The sequence below is a fragment of the Myotis yumanensis genome, unplaced genomic scaffold, assembly GCF_028538775.1.
Source record: "Myotis yumanensis isolate MYYU_CA2020_CCGP unplaced genomic scaffold, mMyoYum1.0.hap1 SCAF_16, whole genome shotgun sequence".
NCBI classification, from domain to species: Eukaryota; Metazoa; Chordata; class Mammalia; order Chiroptera; family Vespertilionidae; genus Myotis; species Myotis yumanensis.
The window spans coordinates 48,581,816-48,607,550 of record NW_027223767.1 but is presented as its reverse complement, the minus strand read 5'-3'; the positions used below and the strand labels follow the sequence as shown (position 1 = coordinate 48,607,550).

At 58.6% G+C, this 25,735-nt stretch overlaps 1 protein-coding gene across 11 annotated transcripts in view; it reads left to right on the top strand.

The window, feature by feature from the left end:
* The window catches only part of SLC39A11 (solute carrier family 39 member 11), a 224,310-nt gene extending 199,399 nt beyond the window's left edge, over positions 1-24,911 (top strand). For all 11 annotated transcript variants that reach the window (XM_070394339.1, XM_070394346.1, XM_070394349.1 and 8 more), the window contains 3 exons: positions 21,945-22,043; positions 22,253-22,411; positions 23,562-24,911. In XM_070394339.1, the coding sequence (XP_070250440.1) occupies positions 21,945-22,043; positions 22,253-22,411; positions 23,562-23,640 (337 nt within the window). In that variant the 3' untranslated portion in view covers positions 23,641-24,911. The remainder of the gene's footprint in view (positions 1-21,944; positions 22,044-22,252; positions 22,412-23,561) is intronic.
* The last annotated feature ends 824 nt before the right edge of the window (positions 24,912-25,735 follow it).

Genomic DNA, 25,735 nt, shown 5'->3' with positions numbered 1-25,735 from the left:
CCGTCTGTGTCCGTAAACCGCGTTGCTTCTGTTCCCTGAAAGAGCTGGGCCTGGGGCCTTCCTGCTCAGCTGCCCCTCGGAACCCTCCGTCCGCCCTCCCGTGGGAAGGGAACAGCTGCTCCCAGTCCCCGAGGAACCGCACTTCAGAGGCTTGGCCAGCGGCCTCCGCGCCTCCCCCTCTCCAGGCGAAATCCCAGGTCTCCAACCTCCCGGAGGCATTGTGGGTGATGCCAACATCGTGCCAAACATCTGGATGAGAGCTGCAAACGTGGCCGGTTCTCCCCAAGTTTCCAGCTCTGCCATCAGGATGGGGCGTCAAAGCGCCCACCGCCGTGTCCTGACGCCGGCCTCGATCCGGAGCTCGGGCTGCGGGGGCCGCAGTGGGCCACACGCGTGGGCCACCGCCCTGTTCCCCTTTCGTGGCTCACTTCGGATGACCTCTAGGTCTCGTCTGCTGTGCTCTGAGAAGCCGAGGACAGGGACTGTGCCACCCCGACCCCCGTGTCTCCTCCCTGGCGGTCCCAGCCTCCACTGTTGTGTTGTGTCTGGGAGAAGCTCAGAAACCACTCACCACACCTCCGCGTCTGCTGTTCTGTGTATACACGGTCAGAGGTACTCTCACTCCGCAGAGACCGGGGGAAGTGACTATGATTCAGAGACTTAAAATCACCTCTTCGTCCCCCCCACTCCCGACACCGATGGAAAACCACCAGGGAAACCGAAACCCACTCCTCTGTCTCCGTCACACTCATCAGAACACGCCCAGAATGCAGGGGACGAGCGTGGCATCTAACAAGGAGGCCCACCCAAACCTCGCCCCAAGTCCCGGCAAGAAGCAGCGGCATGGCGGCTCCTCACAGGGGAGGCACCAGCTCGGCCCGAGAAACTCGATCCTGACCTTCCTCGCCCAGGGCCTTCTGTTCTCGCAGAAACCCCGCCGCTCCTTTCTCCCTGGCCGTGGGCAGGGTGTTGGAGGTGTGGTCCGAGCAGGCCGACCCCTCGGGGGTCTCCCGTGGGCTGGTTTGTAGGTGTGGGCCCCACCCAGACCCAGATTCTGACAGCGGCCCTCTGAGGGTGAACACAAGTGTCAGCCTGAACGCTGGGTCCCCGGGTTTCCTCGGCCTGCCCCCCGCCCATCAGGACGAGTCACGCGGGTGCAGTTAACACAGCGGAGAGCAGCACAGGGGGCTTTGTCCCCGGCCCCTCGCTGACCGTGTCCTCAGCACGGGCCTCGCTCGAATGCCAGCCTCGCCCTGGGTCCTTCGACCCCAGAGACCTGTAAAGCCAGCTGTGTGTCCGGAGTGTTTACAGCAGCCCCGAGGCGAGGGGTGAGCTGGGCTATCTCTGGAAATATCTTCCAGTCTAGAGGGGCAGCTGTGTTAGTGACGGACATAGACAACCAGGTCCTGGCTTGCACCACGGCTCACACCGCGAGGACTTCTGGGGCTCCTCTCCCCCCTCCTGCTCCAGGATTCCCGGGAGGAACAGACTGGATAGAATCACAGAGGCCAGCCCAGAACTGCACCACCCCCCTCCCCCCCCCCCCCCCCCCCCCCGCCCCAGTCCTAACCCCACAGGTGCCCTTCCTGGTTGAGGCAGCCCAGCCCGGGGTTCATATTGGCGGACTATTTGAACTATGGGGATAATATCAGCATGGGGGGCCAGGGACCCCGTCTGTCCCACCCACACCGCTCCCAGCACCTAGGACAGTATGTGGCACAAATAGCATTTGCTGGATGAATGGATGGAGGAGAGGAGAGGAGAGGGGGGTTTGAAGCCATTGCCTCTCAGCCAGTCTTTTTTTTTTTTTCTTTTACCATGGAACATTGTGCACAGAAATACAGGAAGGAGAACACTACAGTCATGAAAGGTGTATGCCCATCACCCAGCTTCAGTAATTATCCAGCCAAATGTGTTTCCCTTCTTCCCTTCCCTTTCCTTCCTTCCTTCCTTCTTTCCTTCCTTCCTTTCTTTTTTGCTTTTACTGTGGACTAGAGGCCCGATGCACAAAATTCGTGCAAGAGTAGGCCTTCCTTCCCCCGGCTGCCAGCACCAGCTTCCCTCTGGCACCCAGGACCCGGGCTTCCCTCGCAGCCCCGGCTTCGTCCGGAAGACGTCCGGTCTAATTAGCATATTATGCTTTTATTATTATAGATACTTGTAAACATACACACAAACAAGAGACAGTTATCACAAACCCATAGACATGTCATTGCCGGCTTCCACAATAGGAGCCCTGCTTACCGGACACGGACACACGGGGTGGGGGGGACAGGTCCAGGGCCGCCTTTTAGAGGTGACCACGCCAGTATATTTCTGAGCTGTTCAGAGAGATAAAAGGAATATCTTACGATGATATCCAGCTTCCTTTCTGGAAAGATATCCAGAAAAATGTGTTTTTCTTTTAAAAAAGAAAATGTTTTTATTGATTTCAGAGAGGAAGGGAGAGGGAGAGAGAGACAGAAACATCAATGATGAGAGAGAATCATCGATCAACTGCCTCCTGCACTGGGGATCGAGCCCGCAACCTGGGCATGTGCCCGGACTGGGAATCGAACCATGACCTCCTGGTTCATAGGTCAACGCTCAACCACTGAGCCACATGGGTCGGGCTTCTCCTTCCAATCTGGCTTCTCCTTCAAATCTGAAGAGCAGCCCCCACCCCAGCCTGTGCACCCGGCACGCAGACGTGGAGACGTGGGTATATATACGTTTATATATACACCAGCAGGCCCCTCCCGCGGCTCATTATCCGTGTTTATCTTATCAGGACACCGCTCGCCCAGGCCCACGGAGAACAAGGCGTTTAGTCTTTGCAGCCGGGCTTCTGTTCCCGGTCACCAGTTCAGTTTATAAATCCACCGTCCCGGGCGGAACACAATCTGAAAGGCAACATTGTCTCTGGACAAAGCTGCGACTGTGATAAGGGCGCTTGTGTGGCTCCCGTCTGCTAATAAACTGTGGGCCCAGGGGCTGCGGCCGGGGGCCTTGGCAGCCTGCGCCCGCATCTTCCCCTTCCATCCCGAGGGCCACGCAGAGGTCAAGCTAGACAGAGGGGTTTGCTGAGCCCCTGGGGTCGTGGGAAGGTGGGTTCTGCTCTCGGGCACGGTCCCCGCCGGGAGACACGTCCCTGGCCGGGTCTCCGTGTTCCTTCCAGGGAGAGCTTAGCCGAGGTGATCCGAGAGGGGTTTGCCCTGTGGGATAATGAGCTCATTGTTCCGGACGCTTGGATTTGGGGGCCTCTCCCCAGCTCCCCTCTGGGAGAAGATGGAAGTGAGGCCCCTCCATCCGGGGGTGGTCAGCGACGTTTTAGCCGTAAAGTGACACCGACCAAAGGCCTTGGTGAAACCACAGCAGGCCGCGTGAAAGCTGATGTGATGGCTATCAGCAGAAAGGAACAAGAAGGCCGTGGGCAAGTATAGTGGGCACCCTGGGCGCAGGTGGGCATCGCCAGCCTTGGGCCAGTCCTGAGTCCCGTGCACAGAATGCATGGCCAGAACGTGTCTCTGAGGCTGTCGTAGTTCTACGCTGACGATGTATGTAAGCAGAGCAGGCCTCACAAAGAGAAGGCAGTGATGATAATATCTTCTCATCTCTGTACAGTGTGGTTTATAGCGCTGAAAAGAGGTGAGCAGGTCTGTGTGGGTAAGTTGGAAGGTCCCTGATTGGCGGTGGCAGTCGATTAGAAGAAAGTTTAGGTGGAAATCAGAGAGTTAGGGGTACTGCGTGCTCCTCTAAGAGGTGGGGTTTTTATGTGAGGCCTTGGGTACCCCCTGAAGGCTTTTGAACACGACAGACGACAAGGCCTGGCCGGTGTGGCTCAGTGGTTGAGCATCGATCTATGAACCAGGAGGTCACAGTCTGATTCCTGGTCAGGGCACATGCCCAGGTTGAGGGCTCGGTCTCCAGTAGGGGGCGTGCAGGAGGCAGCCAATCAATGAGTCTCTCATCATTGATGTTTTTCTCTCTCCCTTTCCCTTCCTCTCTGAAATCAATAAAAAGATATTTTAAAAATTAATTTTAAAAAAGGACAGCGAGGAGTTTCCCAGAAGCTCAGCAGAAAGAGGAGCCTGACCTTGGTGTAACCAGCCTGGGCCTCCGAGCGTAGAATGGGAATCAACATGAGCCAGCTCACATCCTGCGGCTCACCTGGCAGGCACCTTGGCAACGGCGACTGTTTTGTGCTTTAAAAAGGTCGTCGGTGAGTGGGGCGTAGGGTGGGGGCAGATGGAAGGAAGAAGCAGAGGCCAAGGTCTGACCCAGGTGAGGGCCAGGTGCAGACCTGAGCCCCCAGTGGAAATGCCAGCTCCTCTGAGAGGCCCTGCCTCCTTCCCCTCCACCCCGACTCTCAGTCCCACCAGCCAACCTGTTTCCTAAATACATATACTTTTCTCTTGGTGTAATTAGTACGTGTCTCTCCTCGCAGACTCTCCGCCCCACCGGGGTCTGTCTCGCCACGCCCGGCGCCCAGGTGTTACGGATGCCCACCCCCCTCTGTTTTCGTGTCTTGTGGCTGCTTTTACAAATTACCCCAAACTGGGTGGCTTAAAACCACAGGAAAGATTCTCTCCCAGTTCTGGGGGCCGGCAGTGCGATGTCGAGGGGTGGGCAGGGCCCCCTCCCTCCCTCCAGAGGCTCCTGCGGAGAGTCCTTCCGCCTCTTCCAGACCCGGTAGCTCCCAGCCATCCTGGGCATCAGCAGCATAAGGCCCGTCTGCCTCCACTGTCCCCCGAGCCTCCTGCTCTGCCTGTCTCCTCTGTCCCGTGTAAGGACTCTCGTCATTGGCTGAGGAGCCCTCCCGGATCATAGGGGAGGGTGCCCTGTCCAGACCCCAGTTACATCTGCAGAGACCCCTTTTCCAAATGAGGGCTCAGTGAGCCTCACCTTTCTCTCCAAAGAGCCAGACCGTAAACGTTCAGGCTTTGTAGCAACTCCTCAGCTCCGCCCTTGCAGCTCCAAGGCAGCCGTATACAACCCATGAATGGCCGGAGCCGGGTGAGGGGACTGGGCTCCAGTAACTCTATCTGCCCAAGCAGGATAGGGTGGGTCCTGCCACGGCCAGCTTGCCCATGCCTGCTGCAGAGAGGGGGAGCCATGGCATGTTCTTGAGCAGGGGGACCGCGTGCCCAGCTCTGGGCTCTGGGGAGACGACAGGCCCTGCGGGGCAGCGTCCAGCCTGGGGCAGGGAAGACCAGGGCCCCTTTGCTCAGGGTCCGGGGATAAGGGCCGCGGACTCTGCTGCTGAGTGTGTGGTTTTCCCGAGATAACGAGGAGGTGTCTGCCTCCCACTCTGGAAAGCAGGATGCTTGCTGCGCTGGGACCACCCAAGAAACCGACGGTTTATTGATTAATTTTGACATAAAAGACTTTAATAACGTTTACTAGACTTGCGAGCTCTCTCCAGGCCAGCGCCCACCTGGCATCGAGGCAGCTGACTGGGTAAAGAGCTCTCTGCGGGCAGCTCTGCCAGGCTTCACGTCGGTTTTGATTAGAGGGAGGAGGGGGAGGATGGTCCTAGGCCACAAGCAGCTTTGGAGAAGCAGGGCCGGGGAAGAGCCAAGTGCTCCCACATCCTCTTGGGCAGCGAGGACAGTGGGGGCTGGGGTGCGCGGGGTGAGAGGGGGAAGAGGTGGCCTTTGAGTTCTAACATTCCTGGTTCCCTTTTTGCTTCTTCCCTTTTCATCTGGGGACTCTTGCTGACTTAACCTGGATCCAGATGTTCGCTTTATAGGAAGATACTTGGCATCCGATAAAAGCCTCGGAATGCTGTCGGGATTGGATATTCGTCTAGAGCTGGGTGGCCCCACAGTGTGTGTCACGCCAGCACTTCTGGGCAAACTGATCTGTCTGACAGCAGAGCTCAGTGCAGGCAACGATGAGGGAGTCGGCAAGATGTCAGAAACGTGGCCACGACCTTTCCACGTGGCCACGAACTTTCAATGCCGCTGTCTCTGCTTCTCCATCTCCCTCCGGCCCCCCAGCTAACCAGTGTGCAGCACCTCTTACAGGCATTGGCGTGAAGATGTGTAAACCCATATTGTCCTCTCTCTCCTCACCGACCCCCATCTCACGGCCTTGGGGTTCGAGTAGTTTTACAAAACTGCACCCAGCGCCAGACCGGTTGCAGTCCCCCTGGCCAGGCCTCAGCTCCCGGGTCCCCTGTCTCCGGTTCCCCCGAGGCCGGAAGCTCTGCTGGCCGAACTCGAACAGTGTCCCAGCTGGAAGGGCGCCGTCCGGCCCGGGAACCCACATGCGGGCACGTTTTAGAGCTAACATTCGGGAACAGGGGGCCTCTGCGCACGGCCATGACTCCAGTGTGAGCCCAGGACAGTCAGTCCGTGTTCTCGGTGAATAATCCCCGAAGGGCCCCAGCTCCGCTTTGCAATGGCGGGAACTGCGTCTCCAGCAGCGAAGGTTACGCACAGCACCGTCTCGGCGATGAAGACCTGGACGTCATCACAGCCACCGGGATGATAGTTGTGCTCCGAAGGCAAACGCCTCCGCTCTCCCACTTCCCAGTAGATGGCCAGTAAACGCCTGCGGAGTGAATAGATGACTCTGAGCGTGTCTGCCGGCTGCCTGGCCGTCAGTCTCACAGTGGTTGCACTGGCCAGTTGTTTTCTGAAAACATTACACATCTCAGAGGGGCTGGACCCCAAGCATGGTCGGCTCCACCGTGGAGGGGACGCCTAGGACACGGCGCCCTTCATTCCACACAGGAACGGGTCCAGGGGACGTGGAAACTTGCGCAAGGTCACCCCTGGGAGACGCCCAAGACGGGACTTGAGCAGAAGGGCTTCTTCTCTCCCCCCTCGGCCGTCTCATGAGGCCTGCGCTGCTGGGCCCCCACGGCCTGCGTCTGTGCTCAGCACCTGCACTTACAGCCTTGCTGCTTTGAGGGGAGGCTGCGAGGGGCCTTGAGCTGTGCTGAGAAGAAGAGATTTCAGCCCCAGCCGATTTGGCTCAGTGGTTAGAGCGTAGGCCTGCGGACTGAAGGGTCCAGGGTTCAGTTCCAGTCAAGGGCACGTGCCTCGGTTGCAGGCTCGATCCCTGGCTCTGGCCCAGGCTTGTGTGGGAGGCAACCAATCGATGTGTCGCTCTCAAATCAATGTTTCTCTCTCTGTCTCTCCCGTCCCTTCCACGCTCTCTTAAAATCAATGGAAAAACTTCCCTGGGTGAAAATTAACAACAACAACAAAAATAGACTGAAGACGAAAGAAGAGATTTCACGCAGAGTTGAGCGGCCCATTTCCCGCTGGCCCCGGCCCACTCTCAGGGCACACAGACTTGCATCTCTGGGGAATCTGGTCTGGTTTATCTGCTCTGGAGATTCCCATGTGACTGCTGCTCTCTGGGGCTGTGTGTCTGTGCCCCCCTCCCAGCCCCACCCTGGGCCGGGCCACCTGGGCCTTGGCTGCCTCAGGACTCCGCTGTGACCCCCTGGAGCACTTGACCCCCAGGAAGAGAGGAGGGGAGTGGAGCCTATGGGGCTGGCGGGCCTCCCTGCCGACTCTGCCTCTCTGTTCCCTTCCTCCGCCCCACGTGGCACTTCTGCTGTGCAGGTGTCACCGAGTCCCTGGCTGGTCACCTACAAGGCTGTCCCCGAGCAGAGGACACCACACGCATGCAGGAATCCGACTCAGGAGGTGCGGAGAGCCCCATGGCACAGGCAGCGAGCGCTGGGACCCGCTGGCCCCACTCGCTGCCGGCTCTGGGAGATGCCCTAGCACAGGAGAGCAGCCCTGGGGCAGACAGAACATGAGGCGACTGGCCAGATGTCACAGATGAACTTGAACTTCTCACCTTGTCGCCAGGTCAGAGATGGAGGAGCTGCAGCATCATTTCTGGGCACCCAGGGATCTGCCCAGCAGGGCAGCCCCTGCATCGGGGCAGCAGCCTGGGTCTAGGGATTCGCACATGCTGGTTGGTGCAGATCCCGCCCTCTGGGGCCCTGCTGCCCTTGGTCTGCCTGACACCATCCCTTGCCCCGGGGAAGGGATGCAGCTACTGGAGGCCTCTGTGAGCCGCCCCTGCCTAGTGAGCTTCTCCAAGCCAGCTGCACCCCTTAGTTCCAGGAGCCACTAGGGCAGTGATGGCGAACCTATGACACGCGTGTCAGAGGTATGTGTGTGTGTGTGTGTGTGTGGTTGATTTTTCTTTGTTAAATGGCATTTAATATATAAAATAAATATCAAAAATATAAGTCTTTGTTTTACTATGGTTGCAAATATCAAAAAATTTCTATATGTGACACGGCACCAGAGTTAAGTTAGGGTTTTTCAAAATGCTGACACGCCGAGCTCAAAAGGTTCGCCATCACTGTAATAGGGGACACCCCGGGGCAGCTGATGCACACACCCCCCCACACACACTGCCTGGGAGCAGCGCTCAGAGGGGGCATTTGTCCCAGTGGAGGGCACCAGCCCTGCATGCGGGCGTGTGGCCTGGCAGCCACCGATCGGCCTGGCCTGTGTGGAGGTGTCTGTCCAGCACGAGGTCACAGCTGTGGGTGTCCAGTTAGCAGAGTGGCATTGTTTGCCCAGAAAGTCTTACCCTCTTTCTTTCCTGCAGTGATGCTTGGCCGCTGGGCCCTTTCGGAGCCCGGCACCGGCTCCCCCTCCTACAGTGACAGAACTTTGTACTTCCTCGGGCCCGTCGTACAGGCGTCTGAGGCCCTTCTTGTTCTGTGGGCCCTGCCTCCCGAGGCCACTTCCTTGTTCGGAGGGTGGGACAGGCCCCAGCAGGCCCGGTGGAGGACCGCGGAGTCAGGGCTCAGTCTTCCTGAAGTTCCTGTGAGTCAGGGGTGATCGACAGCCAGGCCTCCCCAGCTGCTGGCTCTTCCCGATGTGTAACCAGCCCGGGCCGGTCAGCTGGAGCCAAGCAGTCCTTACCCAAGGCCCTCTGCTGCCCCGAGTCCTTACACAAGGCCCTCTGCTGCCCCAAGTCCTTACACACATGGCCTCTCCTGCCCCGAGTCCTTACACAAGGCCCTCTGCTGCCCCGAGTCCTTACACACGCGGCCTCTCCTGCCCCTGGGTGAAAGCAGGACACACTTAGGCTCCGAGCCTTCTAGGATTCACGTGGCCTTCTTTTCTGCTCATGTAAAATTAGAATAATCGTGCCCCTTGGCAAAAACTTTGGAGGTTCAGCAACAGACTGTAGAGCACTGGTTCTCAATCTTCCTAATGCTGCGATCCTTTAATACAGTCTCTCATTTTGTGGTGACCCCCAATTTCATTGTTACAAATGGAACATAATTAAAGCATAGTGATTAATCACAACAACAATATGTAATTATATATGTGTTTTCCGATGGTCTTAGGCGACCCCTGTGAAAGGGTCGTTCGACCCCCAAAGGGGTCGCGACCCACAGGTTGAGAACCGCTGCTCTAGAGAGTATTTAGCTCAGACTGAGCATATACTTGCTTAGTAAAAGACATTATTAAAATATTATTTTAAAAGGTACCATTAAAGAATTTAAAACGGTATTAAAATGTATTTTAATAGGTATAAATATTATTTTAAAAGGCATTAAAATATTTTAAAAGGCATTATTAAGATATTCTTTATAAGGTATTATTAAACTATTTTAAATATTTATGTAAATGAAAATAGACAGGGTGGGGCAGAAGGAGGTTTCCAGCCGGGAGCATGGGAGAGAGATTATTCTCGTATTGTTATTTATTAATATCGAACCATTTTCCATGCGAACAACTGGACCTCCTCTCGCCCCTCCTGCACTTAGTAGTTGATAAACAGTAACAACCTGCTGTCATTTTGCCAGCGTCACCAGCACTGCCGGCTGCCCCTTTCCCTCCTCACCCTCGTCCCCCGGCCCGGGCCTGCCCGGCTCACGGTTTCACACTGTCTCCCTCTGAGCTCGCGCCTTTCCTTTCCATGGTGGGGTGTGGAGCCAGGCAGGCTCCCGTCTGATTTAAATATTATGCTTTTACCCCCAACTTTATGGGATAAAAGGTGGCCACGAGCTTAAGGTATGGTCGGAATCCCAGGTGGCCTGGGCTGAGGCCCGTGCCCTAGACTGGCTGACACAGTCAGGCCCTGGGGCCGAGGCTGCAGCCCAGGTGGCAGTGGCTCTGTCAGGCCCCGAGGGAAGTCCTGGAGGTCCCCTTGGCCGTTGTCAGGCTGGCTGTGCAGGTGGTGGCTGTCCGCTTCTCTGCTCAGAGAGGAAGGGCTCCTGTCCTGGCTTGTTGGCTCCCTGGCACTTGCCGCTCACTTTTACGATGTGTTACTGGCTCATAAATCCTCTGCCTGTCCCAAGAGCCTGGGCAGGGCCCCCAGGCCACAAGCCGGACACTTGCATCGTTGACTTTACCAGGATGTGGTGCTGTGACCTCCAGCACCATGAGTACAGCCACTTCTGGGGGCCAGGGGGGTGAGGGGGTCATGGAACACACGCTCTGCCTCCTGAGCTGTCCAGGGATCCTGACAAATCCTTTGGGTGTCGCCTGCGGATAATCTTGAGCTGTTAACCAGCCCAGGAAATAACCCTGTGGGTCCTCGGGGCCCAAAACAAGAGCAGAAAAACCTCCCTGTGAGTCACTGCAAATATTTACCCTCGAAGGTCTGATTGTGAAATCTGCTGAGCCCTCGGGTGGCACTCCCCTTGGGACCCAAAGAGCCCCAGCAGCAGCCAGATGTGCAGTGTTGAAAGGGTTGGGCAGGGGGACCCCCCCCACTTTGAGCCTGGGAAGCGCCCCAAGCTTCCAGAACTCCGCGAGGAACCCTGGGCTCTGTCGTCTCTGAGAAAACGCTGGGAATGGGGTGCAGACTCCCTGGGCGCTCTGCGGGAGCTTGGCCTCTCCTAGCTTGTCTCCCTCTCAGCTGCTCTTTGGGTTCTTGGCAACGTGTTCACCTCAATAGGATTTCCACCCGACCCACCTCCAGCCCTCAGTAGGAGGGCGTGATGGCTGTTGGGGAAATTCTGTCCTCACACTGTCTCATTGGAGTTGCAGACGCGAAGCGATCATGATGTTGGGTATCTTCCCCTTCCTTCCATGGGAGCATCTGTTTTATCCAGGCATCTGCTCTCCTCGGTCCTTCCTGCCAGCCAGGACCTACCGGGGACTCGCTCCACGGGAGGGCCAGGCTGGGTCTCTTGCCAACAGTTTCTTGCGCCGAATGGGAATGGAGGGGCAGCTCGAGTCCTACGCAGGAGCCACCGATGACTTGGGCACGTGGTAGATGTTCAGTCTGAGGGTCAGGCGCCCACCCCTTCCCGGACCGCCCGCCGTCGGTGCAGCATAAACATGGAAAAGCTCGAGTAGAGACTGCGCCAGCGTTCCCCTCGCAGGTGCTGGTCCTGCAGAGGGGCGAGGAGGTGTGCGTTTTGGTTTTGTTGTGTTGTGCTACCGTTTTGTTTGTGTTTTAGGAACAGTGGGTGCCTCCAAGTAAGGTCTCTTGGGTTATCCACTCTTACCTGAGCTTGAGATGGACTCCCAGGTCAGGCGCTTACAAGAATAACAGGGCTGATGAGGAGATGGCTGAGGCTCCGTTGGAATAAACAGCTTCCTTTAGGGTGGAAGTCGCCTCCGGATCGGAGGCAAGGAGCGGAGCCACAGCCTGCCCCCGTGTGACAATCAGAAATGTCCGCAGACATGGCCAGTGTCCCCTGGGCCAAGGTGCCCCCAGCGGAGCACCCCTGGCCTCAGGGAATGGGAGGGACAGTCCTGTTCCCAGGTGTCCGCAGGCTTCTCTGGAGCCCAGCGCTCAGGCCCCCATCGCCGGAGAGAGATTCCCCGCGGGGCCAGGCCCTGACGGGTGTGAGGAGGGCCCCACTGGGACTCCCCACGACTGCCGCCTGCGTGTGAAAGGCACCTGAGTGGGGAGTTGGGAGCTGGGGGTTGTTCTTGGAAGGCCCTGGAGCCCAGCCCAGTTCCGATTCCCCAGACCTCTGCCCAGACAGCCTCATTCGGGCTTTGGGGAGCCCACCTCCTCCCGCTGCTGCAAAGGGTGGACTCGTGCGGTTCTTGTGGCCAGGGCTGCTCGGACAGTTTGGGGCCCGTGGCTCCCCCCCCCCCCCCCGCCCAAGCTGCAGAGGCCTGCTCCTCAGGCTCACCTCCCTCTGACACTGCTTGGACACAGGCCTCCATTTCTCTCAACCCATCTCCTGCCCGGGGGGAGGGGCAGCTGGCTGGTGCTGAGCTTTCTCCTCGGAGGTCCTTTGTGATGGGGCAGGGCCACCGGCCATTGGACCTTGTCCCCAATGCGCCTCTGTCCCTGGTCTCTGTGGCCCCAGGGTGGCCTCTGGCCCTGGGTTTTGTGTACTGAGCCCTTAGCCCCTACTTCCACCCCCACAAGGCTCAGGAACCCCGGCTGCCTCGCACCCTCAGCCGAGGATCGATGGGTTCTAGGAGCAGCTGCCCTTAGGTCAGGTCATCCGGTACCAACCGTCACTGCTTGGGGTCTCCGAGCTCACCCGGATTTGGTGATCCGCCACAGGGACTCGGCACTCAGGATATAGTCACACTCAAGGCTAGGAGATGTCACAGTGCAAGAGACAGGATGAAATCGGCCAAGGGAAGAGGCACTGGAGGAAAAGATGGCTTCCTTCGATGCCTTCCCAGCATCTCCTTCTGGTCCCTCTGCGGGGGGGTGGGGGGGGGCGGTGGCGGGAGGGTAGGGACCTGCGGCTGAGGCGGTGTGCCTCCTGTGCTGCTAGGCTTCAGGGTAGAAAGCAGAATGTGCTGAGTGGTGGGAAGGGGCCAGTGTTCGAGGGCCAGGGGCCAGGGCTGGGCTTGAGGTCCTGACTTCCTGAGTCTCACTCCTGCCTCCTCACCTGCCCCCAGAGGAGAAGTCTAGGGCGTGAGAGGAAGGCAGGCCCCGGGGCCTCCACCCACCTTCCCGCGCTCCTGGTTCGCAGGACATTGACCCCAAGGCGCCCGTTGCATCCGCAGCCTCCCTGCGCTCCAGGGTGTCTCAGCCATCACGCCAGTGGCATCACTGGCCGAGAGGTTGCAAGTGGGTAGCACCCCCCATTTCCCGTAGAACCCCCATTCCCCTGCACGCTCTTGCCCTCCTGGCAGGGCCTGTCCTTGCTCGCTGTAGAGATAGTGGGACATTCAGAGCCCCTGAAACGTGTTTCATTTGTAAAGGAGTATCATTCCTCTCTGTCCCGGGAGCCCAGGCTGCGTGTAGACTGCAGACCACAGACTGACGGGCCGCTCTCTCCCCAGCACAGAGGAAGGGAGCACGTGAGGGCTCATGCGAGCCAACAGCCCGCGGTTTCTCAGCAGAGCCCAGAGCTCCCTGCGGGAGGAGGAGCAGGTGGTGCCCGGCTTTGAACTGGGCCCACATGCCCCGGGGATAAGGGACGGTATAGTTCTGTCTCAACAAGGGCGTGGGGGAAGCATCCCTGTGAGTTAGTTTTGCATTGGCGGGGAGCCAGGCAGAGAGCGATGGGACCGGGGCTACAGTCGAGGGCTGTTGGGAGCGCGTGTCGCTCAGCAGCAGGGCATCCCGCCTCTCTGATCCTGCCCAGAAGGTTGTTTTGCGGGTGGAAAAGAAAGGGGCCTTTCACCCGTTCTCGTGTGGCCCGCCCTGCATTTTTCGCTGAGCAGCCGTTTCGGAGTTTCCTCTTGGAGCGGTGGGTTTATGCTGTCCAGATGTGCACCATGTGGCGGTCTTGTGTGTTGGCGTTCCAGATGTGCGCGGCCGGGGAAATGAGCTTTGGCAAAGGCAGGGCCTGTCTCTGGCCCTGGGAATCTGCAGAGGCTACAATGCGCTCGTTGTGTGGGGATCCCAAAGAGTTTCTTTAACCTCCTGATTCTGCAGCCGAGGACACTGAGCCCCGGGGGGTGTGACTGCTCACCGCCGCTGATCGATGGCCCGCAGCTGGGAGCAGCAAAGATACCAGCTTTGCTGGAATTCCTGGCCCCATCTGCACGCACGTCTGTTTCAGCACCGTGTGCACCTGGCGCTCTTCCAGGTGCTTGAACCACATTAGTGAAAAAACAAAGATTCCTAGCTTGTTCTGATGGGGAAAGAATGAGCAGTAAACATAAAAAATGGGCACTTTGTATAGTAGGTTGGCACTTAACAAATGCTATAAAAAACAGGAGGAGGAAGAGGAGGACAGGACGTAGATGAGGAGGTGGAGGGAGAGGAGGGAGGGGGAAATGAGACTGGGGTTAAGGGGGATGGGACTGTGGTGATGGTTGACCATTTTAGCTAAGTGAGTAAGGGTAGATTTCATTGAGAAAGTGATTATCTTAGTCACCTATGGTGGAACAAAAGAGCTCCAAGTTCAGTGGCCTCAACCAGTAAATATTCTCTCACGTTGTTTATGGGATAGGAGCTCATGAGAGGCTCTGTGGAGGGTCCCTGCTCAGGGTCTCTCTGGAGATCAGCCGGGGAGGCCATCATCTGAAGGCCCGACTGGGGCTGGAGGACCCGCCCCCAAGGTGGTGCCTCACACGGCCATTGGCTGGAGGCCTTGGCTCTTTGTTGCATGGCACCTCCTGGCCTCCCCCAGAGCACATGGTTCAGGGGGACAGATGGAAGTTGGAGGGCAGATGGAAGTTGCCGTGTCTTCTATGACCCAGCCTAGTCTTGAAAGCGAGGAAGAAGCAAGCCAAGAGATCCCAGAAGGAATGCTCCGGTGGAAAGCCCTCGGGTGGGAGTGACAGCAGTGTTTATGGGAGAGCGTGGAGGCCAGAGGGCAGGACATAGAGGTCATTGCAGGCCAGGGAAAGGTCATGAGCACAGAAGCAGCACAGCAGACAGGGCAGCTGTGCTGAGAATAGACCACAGGGCAGGGAAGAAGCCAGGAGACGGGGCAGGAGGCAGTCAGGGTGAAGCAGGTGGGAGATGGGGAGGCTCCCACCTGCCCGTGGCGAGGGAGGAGCTAGGAGACGCCTGGATTCTGGACCAATTAAAAAAAAATGTTTTTATTGATTTGAGAGAGAGGAAGGGAGAGGAAGAGAGAGAGAGAAACATCAATGATGAGAGAGAATCACCCCACACTGGGGATCGAGCCCACAACCCGGGCATGTGCCCTGACCGGAATCGAACTGTGACCTCCTGGTTCATAGGTCAACAGTGCTCAACCATTGAGCCACGCCGGCCAGGCTGGACCCCTTTTGAGGTTAGATCCACAGGATCCCGTCAGATTGTGGGAGGCGTGATAGAGCGAGTAGCCACCGAGGATGACCCACAGCTCGCAGTCCTCCTTCCCAGGCTGCCCTGGCCACCTCTCCTCCCGCCTCCTGTGGTTTTGCAGAGAGAGCTGTGGAGGGGCCTGGGCTGTGCCCTTCCTCCCCCGCCCCCCCCCCCCCCCCCCCACCCTCTGGGCCTGGTGGCTCCGTCCACCCAGTGGAAAAGGAACGTACGCCTCCTGCGTGCGAGCAATAGGAAGTGTTTATGAAGGCACTTAATGCTCTTTAGAAGAAAGTGCCAAAGTGCCGGAAAATTTTCTGGTGGTTGGCAGTGGTATTTTGCTGGAGAACGAAATGTTTTTGTTGCAGCCCCTCCCCCTGAAACGTTGATTCTGCAGATGGACGGACTGTGGCGCTCAGCAAAGAAGGAACTGGGTGGAAGGAGATGTCGGGGGGGCGGGGGCAGGGGTGGAGGAGCGAGCTTGGGGATCCTGAGGACATGCCCTACGCAGAACTCCAAACCTGTGGTCGAAGGAAATCACCCACAGGCCAAGTGTACAGGCGATGAGAACACAAAGCCCTCCTCACCCAAACCCTCCCGTGGCCCTCTGGCGGCTCTCACACGGCTGCCTCAGCTGGTTTTCTGTGCCTGAGCAGTGAGGGTGGTGTACCCCTGGGGTGGGCTCTGCAGGGCAGGGAGGAGCAGGAGGCCCGGGGTGGGGCTCTGGGGCTGCCGGTCACGTTCCGTTTCTTGATCTGGGCGTGGGTTTCGTGAAATCGGTCAGGTTTCTGAAAATTCATCAGGTACAACACTTAGAGTCTGAGCCCTTCTCTGCTCAGCATTCAGCTGCAGTGACACTTTTATTAAGAAACAAGGGGAAGTCATTTCTTCCCCAAAAGGGTGAGCCGACCCAGGTAGGACCTGAATTCCCACCTTTAGAGATTCCTTGTCTGCTCAAAGGCATTGTTTTTAAAATGCCAAATACCTTGCCCGGTCGGTGCGGCTCAGTGGTTGAGTTTTGACCTATGAACCAGAAGGTCACAGTTCAGTTCCCGGTCAGGGCACATGCTGGGTTTCGGGGTCGATCCCCAGTGGGCTGTGTGCAGGAGGCAGCTGATCAGTGATTCTCTCTCATCATTGATGTTTCTATCTCTCTCTCCCTTTCCCTTCCTTTCTCTTTAAAATCAATAAAAATGTATTTTTTTTTAAAAAACGCCAAATACCTTAAGGAGAATTAACCAGCAAGTTGTTGCCTTTGGACACGCATCTCAGCCTGTGGACAGGGAGGCGTGGCTTAGCTCTGCCTACTCAGGACTCTGGATAAAGTCACACCATGTTGACTCTGTTGTGTCTGTTTCACTCAGAATTGTGTCTCTGAGGGGCCTCGTTCATTCTCATCGCTGGACACAGGGTCTTGTTGTGTGACTGGAACACAGTTTATCCATTCATTGGTCTGAGGCCATTTGCTTAGTTTACACTAATAGCGCTTATGTGACCTCCTAGTGTGCGTCTTCTCACAGCTACGTAAGCAGGAAGCACGTTGCTCTTGGGTAGACAACCCCAGGGCCCTTGTACGTCACACAGGCAGCCTCACACCTGGGCTGTGCAGGGGAACCGAGTAGGTAGAGGTCCCTAGGACACCCCACAGGGAGTCCGAGACCCAGGTGTACCTGGGAGCTCTCCACCTTTCAGCAAGGGAGGCAGCAGCCAGGGCCTGAGTCACCCTCAGACACCACCCTGCCCTGCGCCTTCCTGGGCTGGGCCCCGCCCACTCTGAGGGTGGCAGACCTGAAGGGAGCACTGGGTCATCTCCTCTCTCCAGCCTGCGGGGCTGGGGCAGGATCCCTTGCGTGCCAGGCCAGCCCCACTGAGCAGGTAGGGCGGGCGGCCCTTCGGGGAACATCCAGCCCCTTCCCACCTGCCGGCTCATCAGAAGCCTCCCCAGGCCGCCGAGTGGGAAGCCGGTGATGTCATCGCCCAGCCCCAACAATCAGGTCTTTCATGGCAGGACGATAACAATCAAAACAGTATGTCAGGGCCTGCCACGCAAGAACGCACACGCTCGTCCGCAGGGAGGATCTGAAGGCGGTGAGCGGGGCCGCCGGGAGTGCGCCGTCTCCTTTCGAGATCCCCCGGCCCGAGAACATAGCCCGGAGAGCAGGCCTGCGCGCATGGGCGCTCACTCGCCAGTTCTCTGAGAAACCAGGATGCTGTCCAGCACCTCTCCCAGGACTCCTCACCTCCGACCCCATCGCTAACCCCAGAACTAACTCTGCAGGGAGCAATACTCCGCGGCTGGGGTTTGAGCAGGAGTGTCTCGTTGCACAACTCCAGGGGGCGCTGTTCGCCGACAGAACGTGCAAGGTGCCCAGAGTGCGCAGCCCTGGGCTTCCGAGGCTGCCGCCTTCAGAGTGAGGGAGCAGACTGTTGTGTTGACCTTGACCCCCAGGACTCGGTCTTGCCACAGCCAAGCTCCCTGGCCAGCCCAGCTCCACGAAGCCTAGAAATTCTCAGTGAGATGCATGAGTGCGATGTTTTCCTTGCCCGGAGGGAAGTTTCTGGTGTTCAGATGTTTGCCCAGGAAGCAAAGCTGCCTACACTGTTGCTTAGTCTGGTGGGTGGTTCTTAGCCAGGGTCAGTTGGACCCCAGGAGACCTTGTGGGTCCTGTCCGCTGGAAGGAGGCTACCGCTACCGGCATCTAGTGGGTGGAGCCGGGGATGCTGCTGATGGTCCTGCCGTGCAGTGGGCAGGCCCCACGACAGAGTGACCGGGCCAGAATGCCAGGAGTGCCCGGTGGAGAGGCCCTGCGTAGGGAGATGCCCAGCCCCGTTGGCCCTGGGGCCTCTGGTTCCCATTCTCCCCTCTGGCTCTCCTGTCCCCCAGGGGGCCAGGCCCTCCGCTCCCTAGCTGAGCGGGCCTAAGGCAGTGCTGCCTGTCCGCGGGGGGTGGGGGCCCAGGTAACCATCTCTTTAGGACGGCGTGATGGCTCTGTGCGAAGTCCGGAGGAACCGAAGCGTAGAGAGTCGTGGTTAAGAGTCCCCACGGTCACTTCGTGGCTGGGTGACCTTGGGACGAGTCACTTAACTTCCCCGTGCATCACCTTTCCCATCTGTAAAATGGGGATAATAGTGGCAGAAAACACGTAGGGGTGCAGGAGAGGGCCGAGCTTGTCACCGCACGTAACATGGGTAGGACATTCTTTTTCTTCTTCTTCTTCTTCTTCTTTTTTTAAATATATATTTTATTGATTTTTTACGAGAGGAAGGGAGAGGGATAGAGAGTCAGAAACATCGATCAGCTGCCTCCTGCACACCCCACACTGGGGATGTGCCCGCAACCAAGGCACATGCCCCTTGACCGGAATCGAACCTGAGACCCTTCAGTCCACAGGCCGACGCTCCATCCACTGAGCCAAACTGGTCAGGGCGGTAGGACCTTCTTTACAAGCATCTGCGTCGCTTCCAGGATCGTGCGAATATCCTCTGTGGCAAATTAGAATTCTGGCCCAGGGTTGCCTCTGCCATGTCCCGGGCTCCTGGGTGCTCCCGGGGGTGACCAAGTCATCCAGTGGGCCCGGGACTTTCCGGGGCTCACCACTGAACGCCCGGGGCCCCGGGCAAACCTGCAGTCGGGCACCCCAGTTCCCATCACAAAACTCAAGCAGCACTCGGGGACTTTTAAGTTTATTTCCTGGGGTGGCAGGGAAGGGGTCCTGAGTCGGGGCAGGTGCAGCACCATCCTCATCCTCACCCCTGGGTGACCTCTTCGGTCCCTGGTGACTGGAGTGTGTAGCCAGGGCTGGGAGCTTTGGGTTTAATTCATGGTCCGGAGTTGATGCCAGTGGGATGGGGCACAGAGGGTGTGGGGGGACTGAGCCTTTCCAGGGGGTCACCCCTAACAGATGCACGGCATGGAGCAGAGCAAGGGGCCCCGGTGAGTGTGTGTGTATGTGTGTGTGTGTGTGTGTGTGTGTGTGTGTGTATGTATGCGTGTATGTTAAGGGATATCTGTGAAGCTGGAGAGGATGGAAAAGCCATGGTCTAGCCCTCGCTGTCGGGGGTTGTGGAGCCAGGAGCCCCCAGAAAAGAGTCCATGACCACCCAGTGAGACAGCACCCTCAGAGCGGCCTGGCAGCATCCCAAGGGCGGGCCCTAGTTGGGCTGTGCGCCCCATGCCGGCGCTGGGGCAGGGCAGGGCAGCCAGGCGTGCCCGGGACAGAAGAATGGCGTTTCTGTGCTGCTTATCAGGACGGTGGCTCCGGCAGGATGTGGCGAGGCTTCCCCAGCCCGCCGGGCGGACGGCCGCAGCCAGCGCCCCGTCATGGCGAGGACTTTGGCCGGGGAGCCCCACCTTGACTTGCTGGTGACACTGGGCTGGCGGCTCTCCAAGGTCAGGCTGTGGTAAGTCATGAGGACATGAAGGCAGGTGACGGCCATGGACAGCGAGCCACCAAGTGCTCTTTCCACACGATGACGAGGCCCCAGATCTGGTCAGACCCCTTGACTTTGCTCATGGGAAGACCCTCGTGGGGTCGTGGGTCCCATCCGGTCAGATCTTTCTGCAGCTGCTGAGATAGGAGGGCAGAGACCAGCAACCACAGCCTGCGGGCCTACTCCGCCCACCACCTGGTTTTGTAAATAAAGTTTTATTGGGACACAGCCCCACTCGCTCACATACTGGCTGCTCTCCCACTGCAAAGGCAGAGCTGAGTAGTAGCCACAGACACCTGGTGGCCTCAGAGCCTAAAATACTCAGTCATTTCCTGTGAGGTGGCTCGTGGGTCGTGGGGGGGGTCAGAGCCTGCCTGAGCCTCTCCTCCCTCAGAAATAAATGGAGAGAGCCCGGACTGCGTGGCTCAGTGGTTGAGCATCAACCTATGAACCAGGAAGTCACGGTTCAATCCCTGGTCAGGACACATGCCCGGGTTGTGGACTTAATCCCCAATGTGGAGCCTGTAGAAGGCAGCCCATCAATGATTCTCTCTCATCATTGATGTTTCTCTCTCTCTCTCTCCCCCACCCCTTCTTCTCTGAAATCAATAACAATATATTTAAGAATGAAGAGAAGAAGTAAACAGAGAGAGCTGCCTGAGATAAGGGGGGCAGGATCCAAGGGAGCCCAGGGGAGAGGCTGGCAGACGGCGCCATAGCCAGGGCCCTTCTGGGACATGCCGTGGGCCACACGGCCAGGTGTCCTCAGGGTGTGACCTGCCGTCCCCGGGACACCAGAAGTTTTCTTTTTTAGAGAACGAGTAGTAGCTCTGCAGACGCCATCACTCTGCTGGGTGGGTGTTGAGGGGAAGCTGAGGCTGTCAGCAGGAGACGGGATGAGAGTTCGTTAAACGAACGGTGTGCGAGCTCCGTGTTTATCAGGCCAAGGCTCTGCGAGGGCCAGTCCTTCCTCAGTGTCTCCTCGCCTGGCGGGCGGCCCCCAGGTCAGAGAGTCTCTTAGGAAAACATTGACCCCAGAGCCTCGGTGTGTGTGTGTGTGTGTGTGTGTGTGTGTGTGTGTGTGTGTCTGGGGCTCCGAGCCCCTGTGAAATGTGTGATGGGCTGAGGTGCAAGTCCGCAAATAAAAAGGTTAGTCTCTGAGGATGGTCCCCCGTGCTCTTTGCTGGGGGTAGAACAGGGGACCGTGGCCAGAGCTGGCCTAACGGGGCCGTCCAGGCAGCCAGTGTGTCCCCGTTCCGGGAGCCTGGCGGGTGAGCGGGCAGGAGGAAGGGGGGGTACCCCCTTGTCACTGAGCTGATGGGTGGATCCCTGTTGGCAGCAGAGGGACAGACGTGAGCAAATGGGCCAGAAAGACAAGTGACAGTGGATGGAGCTTCCTTTTCTCTCTAATCCTCCCCCCACCCTCCGGGCCACGTGCCCAGCATTGCCTGCCAAGGGGCACCTCTTCTCTCTCCCTGGAGATCTGTGGTGATCTGACGGGTGCTCCGTGGAGGGGCTGCCCACGGACGTGATCAGCCCGGGTCGCTCAGGCACCGCCTTCCCGCTGCGTTCAGGCCGATGCTTGGCTTTCTCTGAGAGTTTCCTGGTCATTGCGCGCAGGAGGCGGGTTCTTCATCCAGGCGTGCGCCTCTCCCCTGGGGGTCGCACGCTGCATTTGCTCCCGTCCGTCTCGTTCCGGGGCTTCCTCCCTCTGCACTCGGATGCCTGGTCTGCGCAGGAAGCCGGCTCTCAAGGCCTGGCTCCGACCAGCTGACAACTCGCGCAGCACCGTATCCTGCAGAGGCAGGAGCAGAGAGGACTGGGGAGCACCACCCGGGCCCGAGGAAGCGCCGTGCCAGGTCCAGAGCCGCCCGGGAGTCCGTGGAGAAGCTGAGCCCAGACCCAGGCAATCGGGGCCACTGTCCGATTCTGCATCGGACTCTCTTGTCCCACTTCTGAAGTTGCTTCTCGATAAAATGTGATCGATCCCCCCCACATGCCCTCAGGGAGAGGAGACCAAAGCATGCTGGCACCTCCGGGTGCTGGGAACCCCAGAGGCCTTCATCAGGCCGCTGGGTCACGGCGACCATCATGGGAGATGCTGTGGCCCCAGGTGGCTCCTTCCACGTGACAGACGAGGACCCGAGCTGGGAAAGTTGGATGATGTGTGCAGAGCTGTACAGTTACGTGGCGGAGCTGGGGCCGTCCTAACACCCGGGCAGCATGGAGGGGTGGCACATCCATGCACCCCCTCCCTCGCCTGTGCCCCCCTCCGGCCCCGTGCCCTAACCTTCCTCCTTCCTCCACTGCCCAGCTCTCACCTGCGTCGCTGACACCGGAGGATGCCCTGGGCCTGGGCGGTTCCGGACACCCCTTCATGCGTCTTCTTGGTCTTTCAGGAACTTGGCCATTGGAATCGGGATCCAGAACTTCCCAGAGGGCCTGGCGGTCAGCCTCCCCTTGCGCGGGGCTGGCTTCTCCACCTGGAGAGCCTTCTGGTAAGTGCACCCGAGCGCCCCGTCCCAGGCCGGGGTCACGGCCGCTACGGCCAAGGCAGAGCTCGGGGCCGTCCCCTGTGCCGCTTCTTTCTGCCAGGCGACCCCTCTGACCTGGAAGCGAATCGGGCGCTTCTGGTAAAACCGGAGGACCTGGCAGAACCTCTGTGCATAGCCACGCCGTGCCCATGCGCGTGTCTGTTTTCTCTCAGGTACGGGCAGCTGAGCGGCATGGTGGAGCCCCTGGCCGGGCTCTTTGGGGCCTTTGCCGTGGTTCTGGCTGAGCCCCTCCTGCCCTACGCTCTGGCCTTCGCTGCTGGCGCCATGGTCTACGTGGTCATGGACGACATCATCCCCGAGGCGCAGATCAGGTGGGAGAGCTGCCCCCTCCCCCATCGGTCCCTGCCCCTCCTGCCCCTGCTCCTGTCCCTGCCCCTGCCCCTGTCCTTGTCCCTGTCCCTCTCCTGTCCCTGCCCCTGTCCCTGCTCCTGTCCCTGCCCCTGTCCCTGCTCCTGTCCCTGCTCCTGCCCCTGTCCCTGCTCCTGTCCCTGTCCCTGCCCCTGTCCCTGCTCCTGTGCCTGCCCCTGCCCCTGTCCCTGCCCCTGCCCCTGCCCCTGTCCCTGCTCCTGTCCCTGCCCCTGCTCCTGCTCCTGCTCCTGCCCCTGCCCCTGCCCCTGTCCCTGCTCCTGTCCCTGCCCCTGTCCCTACTCCTGTCCCTGTCCCTGCCCCTGTCCCTGCTCCTGTCCCTGCCCCTGTCCCTGTCCAGAACGGACCCAGCCTCCTCTCTTTATTCCCACCCCTTCCTGTCCCTTCGAAGATCCTCCTCAGCCCCTCGCAGCCGTGCTGTCTGACACTGAAAGAAAGAGTGACGGGCAGGTGGGTGGAGAGAGACCAGGGTGTATGAGTATCAGGCAGTGGCGTGCACCGCCCCCCATGAAACAGACTGTTATTTTTGAATATTCTCCCTCCCACTCTCCTTCCCTCCCTCTCATCCTCTTCCCTTTTCCTCCCTCTCTCCCTCCCTCCTTCCCTGGATGTTCCCGGGCCTGGAACGAGGAGGGAGGTGGGCTTTGTCAGCTGAAGCAATGCATCCATGGCCTCACTGTCTGGCTATCGACCAGGTGCGAGGGGGCTTCCTCTTTTTGTTCCATTTTGGTTTTCATGGCGGAGTGGTTCTGAGGCTGGTTTATGGTCGGATTACGTAAGAGCTCCAGGAGCTTCCTGCCACCATGCATTCCCCGAGCATGGATTCCAGACGTTCTTTACCGCCCCCGTGCCTCGGTTTCCCCGCCAGTGACATGGGAATGACGGCCCGTGGCTGTCCTTGTGCGGACAGGAGTTGCCCCGATCGCCTGGCTCGGTGCAAGCCCGGGGCAGTGGCAGCTGTCAGGGTCGTTCCCATCGCTAATGGGGGGGAGGTGGGGGCGTTCTCTGCCGGAGCGGGACCCTGCAGCCCGTGCTCGAGGGGGATGGCGTCCCGGGTGCACCGAGACCTCATGTTTCCCCTTTCCTCCCTCCTAGTGGGAACGGGAAGCTGGCGTCCTGGACCTCCATCCTGGGGTTTGTGGTGATGATGTCACTGGACGTGGGTCTGGGCTAGCGCCGACCTGCTCCGACCCCAGGAGAGGCTGCGCAGGACCACGGCCCCTCCTTCCCGCAGACCCTTCCGCTTCCTCTCCCTTCACCTCCCCGCCCTGATTGATCCTGATCAGACGACGACGATTTGCGCTTTTCTTCCGAGGGAGGCACTGGTGTTATTTTTGGACTTTCAAGGGGTCGGTGGGACCACGGACTTCCGGTTGGCCTCTGAGTGGGACTGCAGCTCAGGGAAGTCTCTGCTCTCGGACCTCCAGTCGCTCTCACCAGACTCCAGGCCAGTCCCCAAGGGCACCTGCGGGAGCCAGCTACCCAGAGAGAAGGCTCTAAGCATGCGACTCGGAGCAGAACGGCCGGGGAATTGCGACAACTGTGAACACACACTGAGCCCCGTGAAGAGAAGAGGCTGTAGCTTTGGTCGGAGACCTGTGTTCCAAGTGCACGGCGGTTGCCGTGGTTTCCAGTCCCCATGACATTCATGTTGATCAGTTTATAGCCTTCGTTTTTCTAAGAGATTTGGGACACCCGCCAACCGCTAGAACTCTAGCCCTTCGTTTACGTGTGGACAGGGCCACTTAAGCTAATTTGAGTGAAGGGAAGGCATGTGACCTCTGCGATGAGTCCTTCTCTGCTGGCCATTTGGTCACTTGTAACCTGACCCAGAACTCCTGAGCCCGGCAAGCTTTGCTGGAGCGCTTAGAATGAGACAGGAAGGACGGGAGAAAAGGAGAGATTTTTTTACATTTCCCTTTTAAAAGGAAGTGTTCAGCTAGTCCTCACTCTGACATGACCCTAACCAATGACTTGAACTAGACTAGAAGCGAGTCTGTTCCTCCGTATGCACAGCTTCTCCAACAGGGGTGAGGACGCAGCTGCCTCGGGCACAGCGAGGGCCGCCGTCCTCATGGGTCACAGGAGCCACAGGACCCTGGGGGCCCCCGAGGACACGGCAGGCGGCCCCAGAGCCCGGCGTCCAGGCGTCGTGTTGTCCACGCCTGCCCTGCCCTCTGCGTTTACATGTCCGATTGCTTCCGAGGGTGAAGGAATGCCCAGAGGCCAGCCTTCCCGGGGGCCAGTCAATGTCTGTTCTTCCGAAGCCCTGACAATCAAAACTGAAGGCACGTCCAGAGATCTGAGGGGTCGAGAGGAAGTGCTCTGGTGGTTGGGGTGTGTGTGTTTTGGTGTCTTTGTGTGGAGTTTTCTACACGTGCTTCTTTCTGATGGACAAGACCTCATAACTGTGATTCATACCAATAAAGCGGATACTGTTGTGGACGACCGGCTGTGCTCCGTCCTTCTCAAAGCCGCCTCTTTCCAGGGTGGTTAGTGGAAGAGCCAACTAGAAAGTTGGTCCTGTCTGACCGATGTGGCTCAGTGGTTTAGCATTGACCTATGAACCAGGAAGTCACGGTTCGATTCCTGGGGTCAGGGCACTCGCCCTTCTTGAGGGCTCGATCCCCAGTAAGGGGCATGCAGGAGGCAGCCAATCAATGATTCTCTCACCACTGATGTTTCTCTCTCTCTCTCTCTCTCTCTCTCTCCCTCTCCCTCTCTGAAATCAACAAAAATATATTTTAAAAATAAAATAAAAAGTTAGTCCTGACATCTTCCCTGCCTGACACAAGCAAAAGCGAAGGAAAGCGCTCAGATGACCAAGGCGAGTTGGAGTCCTGGCTGCGTTACAGTATCCGTCAGATGCCAGCGGACTCAGACAAGGGAGTCCGTGGAAGGCTAGGGGAGCTTCCAGCACCCACAGGGGAGCCAGGCTTGAAAATCGGTTCCATCCAAGAAAGCTAGAGGACTGGGGTCACCGTGGCCCCATCACATCTCAAACTCAGCCTGGTTCGGTTGCCACGGCTTCCCCCACCCCCCTCCCGTGCTGGTCCCCAGATGCTGAAGACGGGCACCTCTCAAAGAAGGGCAGCCCTGGGCACGCCCTCCACCCCCATGCGAATGAACTCCACACTGACCACCACTCACACCTCACACCTCCTTCCACCCTCCTCGCTTCGATGCCATTAACCCCACTTGCCTGGGGAGGAGGAGGGGCTGGAAGGCTTACCTGCCCAGGGGCCCATAGCCAGCGGCAGGGGCGGCTC